The sequence below is a fragment of the Delphinapterus leucas genome, chromosome 16, assembly GCF_059928025.1.
Source record: "Delphinapterus leucas isolate spDelLeu-1000000601 "Yukka" chromosome 16, BTC_Dleu_Yukka2, whole genome shotgun sequence".
NCBI classification, from domain to species: domain Eukaryota; kingdom Metazoa; phylum Chordata; class Mammalia; order Artiodactyla; family Monodontidae; genus Delphinapterus; species Delphinapterus leucas.
Genome location: NC_143144.1, coordinates 28222724 through 28241488, shown reverse-complemented (window position 1 = coordinate 28241488; position 18765 = coordinate 28222724). Strand labels below are relative to the sequence as shown.

General features: G+C 52.5%; 2 protein-coding genes across 21 annotated transcripts in view; both read left to right on the top strand.

The window, feature by feature from the left end:
- The window catches only part of CAMK2G (calcium/calmodulin dependent protein kinase II gamma), a 54205-nt gene extending 44161 nt beyond the window's left edge, over positions 1-10044 (top strand). For 6 of the 20 annotated variants that reach the window (XM_089897704.1, XM_089897703.1, XM_089897702.1 and 3 more), the window contains 5 exons: positions 262-306; positions 1780-1828; positions 3058-3171; positions 5157-5232; positions 5601-7165. In XM_089897704.1, the coding sequence (XP_089753830.1) occupies positions 262-306; positions 1780-1828; positions 3058-3171; positions 5157-5232; positions 5601-6027 (711 nt within the window). In that variant the 3' untranslated portion in view covers positions 6028-7165. The other 14 variants (XM_030759342.2, XM_089897707.1, XM_022590907.2 and 11 more) reach the window with 7 other exon arrangements.
- Positions 10045-10384: 340 nt separating this feature from the next.
- NDST2 (N-deacetylase and N-sulfotransferase 2) lies at positions 10385-18765 on the top strand. The gene is made up of 14 exons (XM_089897700.1): positions 10385-12920; positions 13004-14349; positions 14542-14629; positions 14948-15102; positions 15288-15473; positions 15735-15863; positions 15995-16177; positions 16264-16360; positions 16727-16850; positions 16978-17152; positions 17351-17521; positions 17627-17736; positions 17934-18036; positions 18131-18765. Exons 2-14 carry the CDS (start codon positions 13345-13347, stop codon positions 18254-18256), a joined length of 2652 nt encoding a protein of 883 aa, XP_089753826.1. The 5' UTR covers positions 10385-12920; positions 13004-13344; the 3' UTR covers positions 18257-18765.

Sequence of the window (18765 nt, the reverse complement as noted above, 5' to 3'; positions counted from 1 at the left end):
GGCTTCCCCGGTACCTGCTTCCATTAAGTGCCAGGCCTCTCCTCCTTACCAGCCAGTGCTGTCCCCTAAATCTGGGGCTTCCAGCTGCCTGGGACCCAGTTGAGTCAGGATATTTTGTCTTGTGAGCATGGCTGGCGAGTAGACCTCAGTGGTCATCATAGGGTCAATGTACGAGGGTGCTGGGGTAGGGGTGGGGTCCCTTAGGGAAGAGCTGTAGGTCTGTCCCCAGGTCAGGAGGGTAATTTTCATCTTCCCTCACAGGAGCCACAAACCACTGTGGTCCACAACGCTACAGATGGGATCAAGGTAAGTGGCTCCTGAACCAGTCTCCTGCTTTCCAGGTCAGCAGGAAACAGGTGGGCTGGGTCACAGGGTTTAAGCGTCCTGCAGATGGCAGCCTACAGGCTGCACCTCAAGGCCAAGGTATTTGCAGAGTCTAGGCTGGGGGTAGCACATGCCTGTTTATCACTCTGTTGCCAGGGAGGGCATCATACCTTAGTGATGCTGAGCTCAGGCTCTAGAGCCAGACAGGCCTGAGTTTGCATCCTGGCCCTGGACGCCTGGACCAGTCACTCTCCCAGGCTGCACCTCAGTTTCCTTATCTGTAAAATGGGGATAATAAAAGTAGAATCTTCTTCCATGTGAAGTTTAAATGAGAGTAAACATTAGCTAGAAAAACAGAGGCAGTCAGACCCTAGAGCAGTCATTCCCCATTGCCTCACTCCTTTATGCCCTCAATAACCTTGTCTCCGTATTTTCACTACCATTAGTAAATACTTATTGAGCCCAAAACCATCCACGGCTCTGGTTTACAGAGGTGACGAGACGAAATCCCTCTCCACAGGTGTAGGGAAGGCAGATAATTAACCAAAAACCAAATAAATAAGATAAAATCCAGTAGTGATAAGTGCTATGAAGAAATGATGCAAAGTAAATAGATAATGAACAGGGCCTTTAATTAAGTGGTCGGGGAAGGGCCTCCCTCAGGAGGTGATATTTGAGCTAAAAACTAAAAGACTGGAAGGAGACAACCAGGCAGACTCTGAGGCAGAGTGCCCTGGACAGAGGGAATGCAAGGGCAGGGGCTTGGCACATATACGGGACAGAAGAAATCAGAGCTAAGGGTGTGGTGAGCAAGGGGGAGAGTAGCAGGAGGATGGTGAAGCTGGAGGAGCATACAGGACCTGCTCTGTAGGACTTGATAGGAGTTTGCATTTTTTTTCCAGCAGCAATAAGAAGCTGTTGGAGGCTCTTAGCAGGGGAGTAATGGCATCTGACTTACACTCTGGCTGTGTTATGGGCCAAGAACTTTAGGGAGGAAGCAAGTGTGGAAGCAGGGAGACCAGGCAGCTATTGTGTAGTTCAGGTGCCAGATGTTGGCATCTTGGGCTGAGGTTGTAGCTGTGCATTTGAGGAGAAGAGGTAAGACACGTAATTTATTTTGGAGGTAGAACTGACAGATTTGGTTTTAGATTAGATAATTGAGATACGAGGGAAAGAGAGAAAGAAAAGAATCAGCATAAAAATCAAACCTAGAAGATGACTCTAGGTTTTAGCCTGAACAACTGGATAAGTGGTACATTTACTGACTTGGGGAAGACTCAGGATGGTGTTTGGGAATCCAGAGTTTCATAGGAGTCAGATGGCAAGGGTGGAAATAGAACCTTCTGATTCCTCCTTGCAGCTCCCGTAGGAGCACATGCTCTTGCTTTTGTTCTGCTTGGCTCCTCTGGTTTCCAAGGGCCTCATTTATAGGAACTTGTTCTTTTTGGCCTGCAGGGCTCCACAGAGAGCTGCAACACCACCACAGAAGATGAGGACCTCAAAGGTAGGTGCTAGCCCTTGGTGGGGAAGGGGCCCCGGCAGTGTCCCAGATACCTAGGCTCCAGTGGGGCACCTGCCTTGTCTGCCCCCAGAACTGAGATTGGTGGCTCCTTATACGCCAGGAGAAAGTTTGGCATAAAAGCTACTTTCCATGGGCCAAGATATGAGGCCCTGTCTCTTGTTGCTGGGCTGGGCAAGTGGCTTCTCTTCTTTGACCCCAAGTCTGGGATAGCTAAACGAGGGCTGTTCCTGAGGCCCAGGGCTCAGAGAACTGTTCCTGTTGCTGCTGCAATGTGATATCCCGGAACAGGGACATCTTGAGTTCCTGCAGAAGCAGCCTATAGATGTCATGAGCCATTAGTAGGGTGACCAGTCATCCCAATTTCCCCAGGACTGAAGTGATTTCCAGGATGTGGAACTTTTGGTTTTAAAACTAGGACAGTCCTGGACACGTCGGGGTGGGTTGGTCACTCTTATCACAAAGCTTTGGTATGAGTGACGGAGTCAGAACCACATTTGGCCCTGTCCCAGTGGTCCTGTGCAGACCACCAGCTTAAGTTTGGGCCTGGCCAGAGTGCCAGGGGGTGTGGGAAGGCATGGCAGGCCAGGCTGCTGGGAATCTCTGTCCTGCTCTTTGGTTTGGCCTCCTGGAATTGCTCCCTTTGCCTTCAGTAAGTGACCTTAGGCCAGGTCCTCAGAAAAGTTGGAGGAACGTTACAGGACAGAGCTGAGAGAGCATGCCCAGCGGCGATAAGGGAGCAACAAATCTCTGGTAATACCAAAAAAAAAAAGGAAAAGGAAAAGAAAAAAGAAAGCATAAACGTATAAGGCAGTAAAGAACAGTGCTTCCAGGGCTGCTGGGATTGAGGTCAGATCAGTTCACTTCTGGCGATGCTGGCAGGGTAAGTGCCTCCTTCACTGCTGGGCTCTTGACCTTGTAGCCTTGCCCCCTAGAACATCTTCCCCAGGACTTGTACAGGCTGTTCGCAGGCTCCCCTGGAAGCCACAAACCCAGGTCTGTGCCCCTTCCTGGGGCTCTCAGCTGGGAGGCCTCTGTGGCAGAGGCGGCGGCGTGGGATGTGGTCCAGCGTCCACAGCAGCCCGAGGCGTCGCCTTGCCCCGGCTCTCAGTGCCACGGGCTCGGGTCCTGTCCGGCTTGCTCGCTCACCTGCCTTGTTCTGTTTGTTTTGGCTGCTCTGCCTTGCCCTGCCCTGCCCTGCCCTGGCTGGCTAGCTGCCCCGCTCCGCACTGGGAATGGCAGCTCGGTGCCTGAAGGACGGAGCTCCCGGGACAGAACAGCCCCCTCTGCAGGCATGCAGCCCCAGCCTTCTCTCTGCTCCTCAGCCAGTAAGTGTGAGGGAGGCACATTCTGGCTTCCGTCTCCCTGGCTTGTCCTGAAGCCCCTCGGGGATTCCCCCCCAGCCCCTCCCCAGAGCTGTCAGCCCAGCCCAGCTGTCCGTTTGGTCAGCCTCAGGAGCTCAGCCTCTGCTGGGTGTGGGAGCTGATTGGAGGTGCTGTTAAGACCAGGCAGGGGCCCTGAGACCGGGGCCCAAAGACATGAAGAGCGGGTGGAAGATCGTTGCAGGAGGGAAGGAGTAGAAAGCCACTGGGATGTGCAGTGGGCCTTGCCTCGGCACCGAGCGGGAAGAAAGGTGGAGTCAGAAGTCAGGTCCAGGGTAGTGGGCATGGGGTGGGGGGGTGAAATTTGCCATAGTCAAGAAACCATGTCGGGATGTGGTGCTTCTTGAGGCTAAGCGTAATATCATATTAAGAGCTTGGGGTGAGACAGGCCTGAGTTTAAATCCAGCTACACTACCTTCAAAGATGTGTGAAGTAACTTAACCTCCCAGAGCTACAGTTTACTTATCTGTAAAGTGGGGATAAAATGGCACCTACCTCATAGCATTATGAAAAATAAATGGGATAGTAGAATGTCTGGGTATGATGCTTTGCTGGGTTAATGGTAGCTTGTATTTATATTTTTAGTTGTGTTTTTGTAGAGGATGCCTTTGTCTGCTTCTTTCCCTCCTACCGTCTGTCCTTTCAGTTTCTAAACACGATCCTCTTCACCCATAGGGTCCCAGTCAGGTCTTGCAGATGGGTGTGGTGGGGTTGTAGAGAGAGAGAGAGAGAGAGCCTACCTGCTTGCCTTTAGAAAGTGGATAGAGCTCTGTGGTTCCCCTCACCTCCTGTTTATTCACCTAGAGCTGCCCCCATGGTGGTGCTGGTAGCTGTAGAGCCCCCCTCCTGGCTGTACCATTGGCTGCTCTGCCTTCTCCCAGTGGTGCCCCTTAGCTGTGCTGTCCTAATGCTCACATTTGTCTTGCAGCCTCTCGCTCCTGTGAGGAAAGGCTTGTGGCCTGGGCCAGCCTGGGGCTCCAGTCAGGGTTAGCCCGAGCTCAGTACGAGGCCTCCCTTACCCTGGCGGTACCCTCTGCTAATAGTGGCGCTCCCTGTAAGTGAGCTGCCTAGGAGAGCAGGATGTTACCAGCAGTCCCTTGGCTTGGGATTGGGGTTGGGGGCGCTCTGAGGGCACCAACTCTGCCTGCCTGTCAGTCTGAAGCTTGTCTTGGTTTTCCTGAGGGACACGTCCTGGCTTGAGAGCTGGTATGAGATTTAGAGCCTTTCCAAGGCTTGTCCAGGGTAAACGGAACTGTCTCACTGGTGAGAGGCTCCATTTAAAAAAGAGTGTTTGTAGTTCCAAGATCCTTTATCCCAGAAAAGCCCTGTGGAGGAGATGAGCAGGGTGAAGAGAATTAAGCATCCATCCCAGGGCTCTGTTCATCCTTTGGAGACCTCATCCCTGGCTAGATTCTGCTCTCAGGCTGGCTGTCGCCCAGGGCTAAGTTCTGGACCACTAAGTGAGGGCTGGGGGTGGGGAGGTGGTAACTGAGACCTGACTGAGCCCCTTCAGGTGAGAGAAGCAAGTGGGTGGTGGAAACAGCCCTATCGGGAGATGGTTCTTTGAGAGGCTAAACCTGCTAGGGATCAGATACACAGACTGAGGGCAGAATATTCACAATGTGTCAGGCTCCTCAGCTGTTAAAGACAAGAGTGTTTTCTGCATCCTGGTTGTTGATGGAGAGGGAGGCAAAGGCCAGAGGATCATAAGGCGGGCTTTGGGGGGGGGTCGTTAGCTCTATGGACAACAGAGGGGGAATGGAGAGAAAGGTGGGCTCATCTTCCTGCAAAGGGCCTTAAAGACAGAGAAGACAGGGATGTCTTTGTCAGAGAGATCACAGGGGATTCTCTGAAGGATTGGGGAGGGCTTTCCGTCACTTGGGAGATTCCCAGTCTCACACGGGTAAATTGCTATATTTTTCCCCCCACAGTGCGAAAACAGGAGATCATTAAGATCACAGAACAACTAATTGAGGCCATCAACAATGGGGACTTTGAGGCCTACACGTGAGTAGAGACTTATTTCCTTGAGACCCAAGTCATCTCTCGAGGCCTTCCCTCCTCCCAAAAAGCAGCTGGGACCAGGGGTAAAGAGAAGGCTGGGCCTTGCACACAGTGTCTGAGTTAAACACCAGGCCCCTAGCCTGGGAGCCCTTCCAGGTAAACATCAGTGATTGAGCCCGCCTGTGGTGTCTGGGCCGTGGGCTGAAAGGGCAGAGCTAAGTGGCTTGGCAGGCAGGGCTCTAAGATCTCAGCCGTCTTGTCAGGCCCAGCCCACAGATAACTTGCTGTGGGACAGACACCACTGATGGGGAAGAGAGACGAGTAATTCTCATACAAGACTGATGGGCTGCTTTTTTTTTCCCCCCCTGCAGGAAGATTTGTGATCCAGGCCTCACTTCCTTTGAGCCTGAGGCCCTCGGTAACCTCGTGGAAGGGATGGATTTCCATAAGTTTTACTTTGAGAATCGTGAGTGGGTTCGTGCTGCTGAGATACTCCTGCCTGCCCCTCACCCCCTTGCCTCTGTCCCCACTCACCTTGTCCTCTTCCCAGTTGCCCGCTTTTCCCTTACTGGACCTGCCTGCCGCACCCTGGTCTATGTGCTTGCCCCCTTGGGCCCTGAGGATGGTCTTCAACTGGCACCTTCAAAGGGCCATCTCCACAGCCCCGCCTGCCCCTCCATTCTGCAGCTGCCTCGTGGCAGTGCCAATGCCAGTTGCCATAATCAAGGCCACTGTATTTCTTTAAGCCTTGCCTTGTTCCAAGACGATTGGAAACCATGCGAGGTTAGGTTGAAATGATCTCAGCTCTGTGTCTGCAGGTTTCAGAATAGAGGAAATTAAAACCAGGATAAGAATGTGCAAGCAAGTAACAGGGCGCTGTTGGTGATTGTGAGATCGGAAGTTGTGGCTAGGGTCCTCCTAGCCGCGAGGGAGACAGGAGTCCTGGCTGGGAGCCAGGGGGGCAGGGTATATGCTCTGGACAGTTCCTGGAAGTCCCAGAGGATAAGAAGCTGATTCATCTCCTCCTCCCATCTTTCTTTCCACTAAGACCGTCCCCCTTCTTATTTTTTTCTCATCTTTCCCACTTTATCCTGGGAAAGGATCCTGCCCTGGATTTTATTTTCTCACTATTTTCTCTACTAACTGCCATCCTCTCCATGTCTTAGCTGCAGTTATAAACCCTAGGTTATCTAGGTAATTCTGTCAGCCAGAAGCAATTCCAGAATTTATAGAAGCTCTCCAAAAGGTCTCATGTAGCCCCTAATATTTGAATTGAAGTAAAATATGAATCTCAATAAAAGCAACACAATCCATAGTGTTTGCTGATAATGGCAACCCATCTTCTTTTGGTTTTCCCCCAGAGGACCTGAGAACCCTGGGAATATCCTGAGCTTGGTGCTTTGGTGACTTTTTTTTTTTTTTTTAACTTTGGATCTTTTTAAAATCAGAAATCAATTTTGAATATTTTAAGTTCTTGATTTTGCTCTATAGCCCTAATTAGGGACAAGCCAACCCTTATGAAATCTAAACCCACCTATTAGGGTAGAAAGATCATCATAGGCTTTTGTTAAGATAGTCCTGAGTTCAAATGTTGTGTGATTTGGACAAATTACTTAACCTCCTTGAGCCTATTTCCTTCTCTTATAAAGAAGAAAATAATATTGACCAAGGAATATGACTCATGCGTGTAAAACCCCCCAGCACAATGTCTGATTTAAACAGTAGCTGCTATTATCATTGTTCCACACCTTTCTCTTCCTTTTGAATAATCAAGACTAATCTGATGGGGTTTCCCAGCCTCTGGAAGGTGTATGGGGACTTGGAGACTCACAGAATGGTTACTGGAGCGAGGGTGAGACTTGGGAAGTGCAGGCTGGGAGGAAAATGCCAGTCCCCAGGCCTGACACCCTCCTACCTACCCCACCCTTCCCTGCCCCCTACAGTCCTGTCCAAGAACAGCAAGCCCATCCACACCACCATCCTGAACCCGCACGTCCACGTGATTGGAGAGGACGCGGCTTGCATCGCCTACATCCGCCTTACCCAGTACATCGATGGGCAGGGCCGGCCTCGCACCAGCCAGTCAGAGGAGACCCGGGTCTGGCACCGCCGGGATGGCAAGTGGCTCAATGTCCACTATCACTGTTCAGGGGCCCCTGCCGCACCGCTGCAGTGAGCTCAGCCACAGGTGCACCTGGTGGGGGGTTGGGGAGCGGCTGGGACAAGTGGGGTCAGAGGAGGAAGAAGAGGTTGAGAGGTGGCATTGGGGGAGGATACATGGGCCATCCCAGAAGAGTAGTGAAGGCTGGACAGTGTGGTGGTTGTAATAAGTCATGCTCTGAAGTCAGACAGACTTGGGTCTGGCTCCTTGACTCCAAATTGGGTGACCTTGGACAGGTTACTTCCCCTCCCTAAGCCTTATTTTCCTCAGCTGTCAATAAGGAAGAAGGAGGGACTTCCCTGGCGGTCCAGTGGTTAAGACTCTGCCCTTCCACTGCAGAGGGCTCGAGTTTGATCCCTGGTTAGGGAACTAAGATTCCACATGGCTGCAGTGCAGCCCAAAAAAAAAAAAAAAAAAAAAGAAGCGGTGCCTACCTCCTTTGTTGTGGTGAGGATTAAATAATATACTTGTAAGTAAAGCACTTAGTAAGCAAATGTGAGGCAGTGTTATGTTTAAATACTAGCTTCTCCCCCATCCTCCACCCTCTCAGGCAGACTTGACCACGTATGTAGTGTGTTTAAGTCTCTGGAACTCCTCTGTGTGGATATTGTCCTCTGTTCTGTTACCATGTCTGTTCTGTTTGACAGGGGCATAAGGAGATCCCAGCCGGAGGTCAAACCTTCGCAGCCAGTGGCTCTGGAGGGCCTGAGTGACAGCGGCAGTCCTGTTCGTTTGAGGTTTAAAACAATTAAATTACAAAGCGGCAGCAGCCAATGCACGCCCCTGCATGCAGCCCTCCCGCCCGCCCTTCGTGTCTGTCTCTGCTGTACCGAGGTGTTTTTTACATTTAAGAAAAGAAGATCGTTTAAAAAAAAATGGGATCCATACCGTGATGCGTTTCAAAACCACCAATAGCCCTTGGGCTAGCAAGAAAGCAGGAGTTTGTGTGATGCCCATCCTGGCACAAGCAATGGGCTCACCTACCAGCCCTGAAGAGGTGAGCTTAGCCTCTGGCCTCCATGGACTCAGGGGACCAGGCAAGAACTCTGACAGAACTTTGGGGGCTGTGATGTGATTACAGCCCCTGAGGTGGCCTACCTGCCCCAGGTCTAGGAATGGACGTCTTCAGAATTTGTATACACGCCTAGAATGAGGCTGATGAAGAACATCATGGCCAACAGACCTACTTGGGAGAGAACGCGGAGCTCCCAGCCTGCCGTGGAGGCAGCTGAGAAACAGTGGGCTCAGGACTGAGAAGCAGGGCCCGGACATTGCTGTACTGTACCATTTAGTATAGACGGGAAGAGAATTGGTGCTGCAGAAGTGTGTCCGCTACAAAGCTGATGAGAAACCTCGTGTTAGTCTGACATGCACTCACTGACTCATCCATTTCTATAGGATGCACAATGCACGTGGGCCTTGCTATTGAGGCCCAATCCTTGCAGCTGGGAAGTGGGAGGGGTTGCCGCTTTGCTTCGTGTTTGTTTTCTTATAACTTAGCAAGGAGAGAGCCGGGCCTTGGTCTTGGCTCCCCCTGCTGCCTTTGGCAGTTCTGTTTCCGTGCTGATTTGGATCATCTTTGTCTTGCCTTTTCATGCTGGTGGTTCCTGTGCTGACCCTCATCTGGACCTGGGCCCTCTGCCAAGTGCCCCTGTGGGATGGGAAGAGTGAGGCAGTGGGATTGAGTGATGGTTGTTTCTATGCATTCAGGCTGCCCTCGGGGCTGCCTCCCTTACTCTTCCCTTGCTGCACGCCCATCTCTTTTCCTGTCTTTGAGATTGACCTGACTACTCGGGCAAGAAGAGGTATCCTCTACAAAGAGACCTCTTTACTGACCAACTGAAGTATAGACTTAACTGCTGGACAATCTGCATGGGCATCACCCTGTCTCTCACCTGCATGTACCCAAAAGAGATGTCCAGAGCCAAGGCTCCTACATTCATTGTCCCTCTCTGTGCTCAAGGAGTTCCATTCCAGGAGGGAAAAATTTATACTCTAAGCAGATAGCAGAGAAGATAATGGAGGAGCAATTGGTCATGGCCTTGGTTTCCCCCAAAACAACTGTGCAGACCTGTCTGCAGAAATGTCTGCACTACTGGGGGATAGATGGGTAGGCCCCAGCTCCCTGGACTGCCTTAAGGAGTCACAGGACCTGGGAGAAGAGGCAAAGCTACAGGTTTACCTTGGAGCCAGGTGAGAAGAGAGCAGACTCACAGGTGCTGGTGCTTGGATTTAGCCAGGCTCCTCTGAGCACCTCCTGCATGCCCCAGCCCCTGGGCCCTAACCCTTTCCTGCCCTGCAGCCTGCAGTACCAGCACGCAGACACCTTCACCACAGGGTTTGGTTTTGCTGGCTTGAAGACAAATGGTCTTAGAGTTCATTAAGACCCATAGCTTCATATGGCTGCTCCAGCCCCACTTCTTAGCATTCTTAATCCTCTTCTGGGGCTAATGTCAGCATCTATAGACAATAGACTATTAAAAAAAAAAAATCACCTTTTAAACAGGAAATGAGAAGGCATTTGATGCAGAATTTTTGCATGATGACATAGAAATAATTTAAAAATAGTGTTTGTTCTGAATGTTGGTAGACCCTTCATAGCTTTGTTACAATGAAACCTTGAAGATATTTAATAAAATAACCTTTAAACACTCCATTGTGTTACTGCTGTTGGAGGCTTGTGGCCGGAGGCTTAGATTTAACAGCCTGGGTTTCAAGGCTTCAGGTGGAGAGATGTACCTTCTCCCACCCCTTTTGGGCTCATTTTAGAATAAGACTTCCTCATAAACTGATCAGCCTCCAATTAGTCCCCCGGTCTGCTGAGGCGAGTTTGGAGCAGGGGGAAGAACTCGGGCCCTTAGCGGGTGAGCTCTGAGTCTCGCCCCGCCCCCGGGCCCCGCCCGCGTCCAGGACAGCTCTCCCGCCCCTCAGTGGGCCGGTCCGGCTCCCCCTCCGCCGGGCCGAGTGGAAGAGCCCACACCCTCGGCCCGCCCCGGCTCCGGGACCCTCGGCGCCGACGCTAGCCGGACCGTGCCACTGCGCGGGAAGGAGGGGGGCGCCTCTGCCGGGGCGCTCGGAGCCCGCCGTCTATGAGGCTGCGGCTCGGCCGAGAGCTGCGGAACACCGTTCGGCGGCCCGGCACCTCGGCAGCGCGGCGGCCCGGCCCGGAGGCGGGGGGGACCCGAAGTGGGGCCGCGAGTGGCTGCGCGCCGCCTCCCCCCGCTGGGAGCGGTGGTTGGGCCCGGCTGCGGCAGAGCGTTCGCTCGGAGATGGCGGAGCCGCCGCGACGCAGCCCGAGGCCCCGAGAGCAGGGAAGCCGGGCATCCCCGGGACGTGGCGGAGCCCGGGGACAGCGGGGACGCCGCCCAGTCCGCCGGGTGAGCCGCCCTCGAGGAGACCCCCCTCTCAGAGTGTGGCCCCCAGCCACGGTCCCCGCAGTTCTCCCCTCACAGACTTCCCTCAGTGTGGCCACGGAAACCTCCCGCAGGGGCGCCCCGGCCGCCCCTCGGGGCGGCCTGCGCTCCCCTCCCCCGTCCCTTCCGCAGGCCGCCCTGGCAGTGGCCTCATTCCCCTCGGCTCGTCCCCTCCGCACGGGGCTCCTCCTCCCCTCGGGGCTCCCCCCAGCCCGACGCCCGCCCCGATGTCCCCGCAGATTCCTCCACGCGCCCCTTGCCCCATCCCCTTTAATGCTCCACGCCCGACTCTCTCCATACCCACCTGTAAGCCCATGTTCCCACCAGCAGGGCCCTCCATCCGCGACCCCCGTGTGCCAGCCCCCCACGCCCGTGTCGCTGCTCTGTCCCCCTCCTCCCGCGGCATCTGCAGTGCTGGTCTCCCAGCGCGGGGCCCACACCCCCGCCTTCCCCAGCACCCCCCTCTGTTGCTCTCCTCCTGCTGCGCCCGCACCTTTAGCCCCCTCCCCGCCGCGGTCCCGCTTCAGCATTTATCATCCCACCCCAGTACTCCCTCATCACCCCTTTCCTGAATATTGCTGCTGCTTCTAGGTTCGAAGCTAAAATGCAGTGGTTAAGACCAGGGCTGGAGCCTGACAGGCCTGACGTTGAATCCCATTTCCTCCACTGACTGAGCTGTGTGATCCTGGGCAAGTTGCTAAGTTCTCTGGACCTCAAATTAGTCATATGTAAAATGGGAATATTAGTTACCTCTTAGGGCCGGTGTGAGCATTAGATATATGGAAAGTTCTTAGAAGAATGTCTGGCAAAGTGTAAGCCCTCAGTAAATGTTAACTTATTCTTAACCTCGTGGGTGATACACCTCCAGTATCTGCTTCCCCACAGTGACTTCTCACTACTGTGTTTGCCCCAAAAAGTTTCCTCTGATTCTTAGGATTCGTCCCTTCCCATCACCATTTTGATCCTTTCCCAGCTCTCTTTTCACGCCGATTAGTTTTACCCAGGCCAAAGCAGAACTGTTCTTAAGTTGTCTCTCTCAGTTCTGAAGGACCCCATCTCTGCTTAATCACCCGGAGATGTGTATGTGTGTGTGTGGGACGTGTGGTAGAGAGAGATCTCCAGCCACTGGCCTTACTTCGAGTGACTAAGGTGGGGAGAGTGACGGTAAAGCTTCTAGAAGTAGTCTATCTACTTAAGGAAAAAAGTCTCCGGAATTAGGTCTCCTTAAAACTATTTTCTGATCCGACTGTTCTTACTCCTTCTCTATAATTGATTGTATACTACTTAAGCTCCTGTTGCTCTCTGTCATGCAGCCCCATTCAGTTCGCTCTGTTTTTGTAACAGGACTCAATCCCTCATGTCTCTCCAGGCTAGCTCAGGACCCTTCTGAGCTGTTCAGGGGTGAGGGTGTAGTACCACCTAGGCTAAGTTAGGAAAGAGAACTGGAGTGGATAGGGAGACAAACTCTGGACTCAGCTCTCTAGCTTTTCTTAGGTGCCAGTGATGTGGCCTGCTCTGGGGCTACATTGTTATCACCCCTCTTGACACTGGCACAAGTGAAATAAAGGGGAGGGATGGGTAATTTTTCACAAGCAATGGAAAAGAGAATCCCCAGGTTCTGGATTTGGAAGGTAATAAAATGATTAGCTAGCACCATTTCTCTTCCCTCTTGAATTTCCCCACCTGACTGCAAGTTCGTTAGTGCCGTTAGCCTGTGGTGTTGGGTTTGATAGATGAGGAACATTAACAGACACATGAGTTTCCTCTTATCTGATATTTTGTTGGAGCACGGGACTTCTGGGGCTTTCCGTCCCTTCTTCACAGGATGAACAGAGCTCCTGCTGGCTGACCAACTGCTCTGTCACGGGTTGGGAACTCCTTTCAGAGCAGGTTCATTTTCAGCCTCCTGGGCTGTTTGGCCTCATGTCGATGGGAAATTTGTTCTCTTCCAGACCTTGGATATACTGCTTCAATTCTGAGCTTAGCTCAGGGGGGAGAATTTAGACCGTATTCTAAGAAAGGGAACAGGCTGTGAAGCTAAAGTATGAGACTCAGATTATGTTGTTCTTCTACAGGAGCTTTTTTTTTTGGAGAACAAACCATCCTGTGAGCAGGAGGTAAGAGAAATGGAGTGAAGAGGGGAATGGATTAATGACACAGTTTCAAGGAGAGAAGTAACCCATTGATTTCTGTCTTACAGATAGTGAGGGCAGAGATTGTGAACTTTGCTGACCTCTGATGTGAGGAGCTCAGCCGGGACCAAAGGTGGAGCCTGGCTAGATTTGCATCCTGAAGCCATGGGCCAGTGGGCCATGGTGACCTGAGACCAATGGACTCTGTCCAGTTGCCCCCTGTTGCCCCTTCTACCTCCCCTATCCTATACTAAGGGGACTTGTTTCCACCTTTTCAGGGAACTGACCCTGCAGGAATCCCTTTCCCCTCTTTTCATATCCTTCTACCCTCCCAAGAGAGCCTCAGCCTATAGAACTCCTACCTCCCATCCCCTAAGGTGGTCCCCATCCCTGCCTCACCTCCCCCGCCATGCTCAAGCTGTGGAAGGTGGTACGCCCAGCTCGGCAGCTGGAACTGCACCGCCTCATACTGCTGCTGATCGCTTTCAGTCTGGGCTCCATGGGCTTCTTGGCTTACTACGTATCCACCAGCCCCAAGGCCAAGGAACCATTGCCCCTGCCCTTGGGAGACTGCAGTAGTGGTGGGGCAGCTGGTCCTGGCCCTGTACGGCCGCCAGTCCCACCCCGGCCCCCCAGGCCGCCAGAGACAGCACGAACTGAACCCGTGGTCCTTGTGTTTGTGGAGAGCGCATACTCACAGCTGGGGCAGGAGATTGTGGCCATCTTGGAGTCTAGCCGTTTTCGTTATAGCACTGAGCTGGCACCTGGCCGAGGGGACATGCCCACACTGACTGATCATACCCGTGGCCGGTATGTCTTGGTCATCTATGAGAACCTGCTCAAGTATGTCAACCTGGATGCCTGGAGTCGGGAACTGCTAGACCGGTACTGTGTGGAGTATGGTGTGGGCATCATTGGCTTTTTCCGAGCCCATGAGCATAGCTTACTGAGTGCCCAGCTCAAGGGCTTTCCCCTTTTTCTACATTCAAACTTGGGGCTCCAGGACTACCAAGTGAATCCTTCTGCCCCACTACTGCATCTCACACGCCCCAGCCGCCTGGAGCCGGGTCCACTGCCCGGTGATGACTGGACCATCTTCCAATCCAATCATAGCACATATGAACCAGTGCTTCTTGCCAGCCTTCGACCAGCTGAGCCCCCGGTGCCAGGACCCTTGCCTCGCCGGGCCCGGCTTCCCACTGTGGTACAGGACTTGGGGCTTCACGATGGCATCCAGCGGGTGCTCTTTGGCCATGGCCTCTCCTTCTGGCTTCACAAACTCGTTTTTGTCGATGCTGTTGCGTACCTCACTGGCAAGCGCCTCTGCTTGGACCTTGACCGTTACATCTTGGTAGACATCGATGACATCTTTGTGGGCAAGGAAGGAACCCGCATGAAGGTGGCTGATGTTGAGGTCAGTCTTTCTTTTTCCTGACTCATTTCTTTCCTTAGAAGCTGTTTCAAGCTCTGTCCTATCAGACTCCCTTCCTTGATTCTGAGCTTGTCATAGGTACGCTCCCTACCCTTTCTAGGCAAGAAGAATGCTACTTCTCATTTTTCTCCTTCTTAGTCTCCTGATTTCTCATGTCCCTGCTACTCTTCCCAGGCTCTGTTGACCACCCAGAACAAACTCAGGACCTTAGTCCCCAACTTCACCTTCAACTTGGGCTTCTCGGGCAAGTTCTATCATACTGGTGAGCTTATTCCCCTGCTCCTTCAGTGTATCAGTCTTAGTTTGATCTGTCTCTTCACTGTCCATCCTCCTGGGCAGACAGGTTGGAGAAAAGGGGCAAGGTTTGGGGTCAGAATGCTATGAGGAGCTAGCAGTGGGTATGAATTTAGGTTAGCATGGGCGGCTGGAGGGCAGGTTGGCAATCGGGAAAATAGACAGTCTTAGGTGGGCAGAGGTCAGCAATGTTGTCCCAAGGATGGAAAGTGGTCAGTGTTGTTACAGAACAAAGGAGGGCACAGGGGCTGACCAGCTGTGGTCAGTGGTCAGTGTGTGGTCATAGGGACAGAGGAGGAGGATGCAGGGGACGACATGCTGCTGAAGCACCGTCAAGAGTTCTGGTGGTTCCCCCACATGTGGAGCCACATGCAGCCACACCTGTTCCACAATCGCTCCGTGCTGGCTGACCAGATGAGGCTCAACAAACAGTTTGCTCTGGTGAGACCCTTGGATCTCTTCCCCATACTTTCTCCCAAAGATGATGCTTCCTTCTCAACCTTACCCTAATGGGGTACCCTTTCCCCACCCTTTCCCTTTTACTTTCTGTGGAGGCATCCCCACCCTCTTTACCCTCTACTCCCCAAACCTCACCAGGTCCTGGTGAGAGTCTCTGCCATTCCCAGGAGCATGGGATTCCCACGGATCTGGGGTACGCTGTGGCCCCCCACCACTCCGGCGTGTATCCCATCCACACACAGCTCTATGAGGCCTGGAAATCCGTGTGGGGCATCCAGGTGACCAGCACTGAGGAGTATCCCCATCTCCGCCCTGCCCGCTACCGCCGTGGCTTCATTCACAATGGCATTATGGTGAGGGACTCCCAATACGGACTTGAATCAAACTCCCACATTTGGACAGCCTCCAACCTGCATTGTCCAAGTTCATCCATATAATAAGGGGTAGAGAGATGAAAAGTCATAATGCACATAGTAAGAGCTTTGTTGCTGTAACTTCAGACTGAGTCCTCTACAAACCCAGGGAATCCTAATGCCTCAGGTCTTTTGTCCTTAATCTACTTCTCATTCTACCTTTCAAATCTCATCTGTCCCTGTTTGTTCTTTTCCCTTCAGGTGCTGCCACGGCAGACGTGTGGACTCTTCACTCACACGATCTTCTATAATGAGTATCCCGGAGGCTCTCGCGAACTAGACCGGAGCATCCGAGGTGGAGAACTCTTCCTGACAGTGCTGCTTAATCCGGTAAGGTGCCGAGAGGAAGGGCTAGAAGATTGGACAGCCAAAGTGTTTGCATACTGAGACTTTTGCTCACCAAGCCCACTTCTGAAGTGGGGTAGGCTCTCCAAATCTGACATGCAGGCACCCCCTTTCAGATCAGCATCTTTATGACTCATCTGTCTAATTATGGAAATGATCGGCTGGGCCTGTACACCTTTGAGAGCCTGGTGCGCTTTCTCCAGTGCTGGACACGGCTGCGCCTACAGACCCTTCCTCCTGTCCCTCTCGCACGGAAGTACTTTGACCTCTTCCCTCAAGAGCGAAGCCCCCTTTGGCAGGTATAGGTGGAGCTCAGGCTGACCTAGAGATGTGATGGGGGTGGCCGTTGAGGAAAAGATTATCTGATTCTTGGCCTCACCTTCAGAATCCCTGTGATGACAAGAGGCACAAAGATATCTGGTCCAAGGAGAAAACCTGTGATCGGCTCCCCAAGTTCCTCATTGTGGGACCCCAGAAGACAGGTGAATCATCCTTAGGCAACTTCTGTTGCCTTGCCTTAAACCCAAAGAATTCTTTGGCCAAGGAACTCCCTTCTCATACCCACCCCTCATTAATCCAGTCCCTTGAGTGATTCTTAACCTGGTTATACATCAGAATCATCTGTTGAGTTTTTTTTGAAAGACCCACAAGTGATTCTGATGCACAATCAAGGCTGAGAACTACCATTTTAACCCTTCCCTGGGCCTCTCTCAGGCTTTCCTTTTCTCGCTCTAGTTTGGCCAAATGGTATTTTACCACCCAGAGTGATTATTTTCTCACCTCTTTCAAGCTGATGTTGTTGAGGTGGATTCTCTCCCACAATGGCCTGGACTTTCTCTCTCATTTAGGGACCACAGCTATTCACTTCTTCCTGAGCCTGCACCCAGCTGTGACTAGCAGTTTCCCGAGCCCCAGCACCTTTGAGGAGATTCAGTTTTTCAGCGGCCCTAATTACCACAAGGGCATTGACTGGTGAGACCTGGAATGCTTCTCAGGACACTCCCTTCCGCTAAAATACCCCATTCCAGCTTCTCCCAGCACAGATGTCCGGCCCCTTCACTCTGCAAATTCTCTGCCTCTCCTCTCTACTACTTCCTAGGTACATGGATTTCTTCCCTGTCCCTTCTAATGCCAGCACTGATTTCCTGTTTGAAAAAAGTGCCACCTACTTTGACTCAGAGGTTGTACCACGTCGGGGGGCTGCCCTCCTGCCGCGAGCCAAGATCATCACTGTGCTCACCAACCCTGCTGACAGGGCCTACTCCTGGTACCAGGTGAGCCTGAAGCTAGGCACACATCAGAACTTAAGAGAGGTGGTGACTGCTAGAGAGACAGAAAGGAATGAGGGTAGGGAAACTAAGCTAGTGCCTTGGGGAGGGGTGCCTATGCTGTCTGTTCACTAGACTAAGAGGAAGGGCAGAACAATGCTGTCAAATCACCAATTCCTTGCCTTCCTGTTCCTTGTCCTTCAGCATCAGCGAGCACATGGAGACCCAGTTGCTCTGAACTATACCTTCTACCAGGTGATTTCAGCCTCCTCCCATGCCCCTCTGGCACTTCGCTCCCTACAGGACCGTTGTCTTGTCCCTGGCTACTATTCCACCCATCTGCAACGCTGGCTGACATATTACCCCTCTGGACAGGTACAGTTCCCCAGTAGCCCACATGGGGGTCCCCTTCCCCTCCTTTTCCCTTCAGCCCAGAGGCTTCTAAGGAATACAGAGGGAACCACATCCCTGTCCCTTTAGTTGCTGATTGTGGATGGGCAAGAACTGCGTACCAACCCAGCTGCCTCAATGGAGAGCATCCAGAAGTTCCTGGGTATCACACCCTTTCTGAACTACACACGGACCCTCAGGTGGGAGAGCATGACCCAGGGGAGGATGACTCTGGGGGAAATGGGGAAGCAGGTTGACCGTGTCTGATTGGAAGAGACATGGATTTACCCTGTCTTGCAAGGAGAGACATGTGTCCCTCTGGGCTGGGAGAGGTAGTGTACATTTATGAGGCTTGGATTTCTTTTCTGTCACCTAATGGCCTCTTCTTGTTGAGCAGGTTTGATGAAGATAAGGGATTCTGGTGCCAGGGACTTGAAGGTGGCAAGACTCGTTGTCTAGGCAAGAGCAAAGGCCGGAAGTACCCAGATATGGACACTGAGGTAAGCAAAGCCAGGGACAGGGTATCCCTTTCCACCTGTAAGATCTGATTTTGTCCACTCCTTACCATTTCTGACTTCATTTTTCTCCTGTTAGTCCCGCCTTTTCCTTATGGATTTTTTCCGGAACCATAATTTGGAGCTGTCGAAGCTGCTGAGCCGGCTTGGACAGCCAGTGCCCTCGTGGCTTCGGGAAGAACTGCAGCATTCCAGTCCGGGCTGATGTATCAGCCTCCCGTACCAGCAAAAGCCCCCTTCTTCCCTAAGGGGCAAGCCCAGAGCAGGGCCCACAAGGGGGATTAGAGTGGCCTGGCCCCTCCCCCTTCTACCTCAGTGGCCTCGAGGCCTGGGATGGCTAAGAAGCGAAGGGCATCCCTTTCCCATAGCTCTGGGGTCTAATAAAGGGGCTTCCCTTGATACCCCACAAGATGGTACTAGGCACCTTTGGCCCATGGTCTTGGAAGGTGGGGGGGAAATGAGAGGGTCCAGGCAGGGTGTAGAGGAACGTATTAATCCAGTGCTTTCCCTCTTTATCCCCAGCAGTGTATCTATCTATAGTGGCCGTGGGAGGGACCCCTTACTGTGGGATCAATGGGATCTACCTGTGGCCCGGCCTCTCTAATGTCATTCACATTGAATGGGGATGAGGTCAGACGGTGGCTCATAGAGCTGAATATGAGCCCTAGCTGTGGGCTAGAAATGAGTTTAATAAACATCCTTATTTTTGTGTTT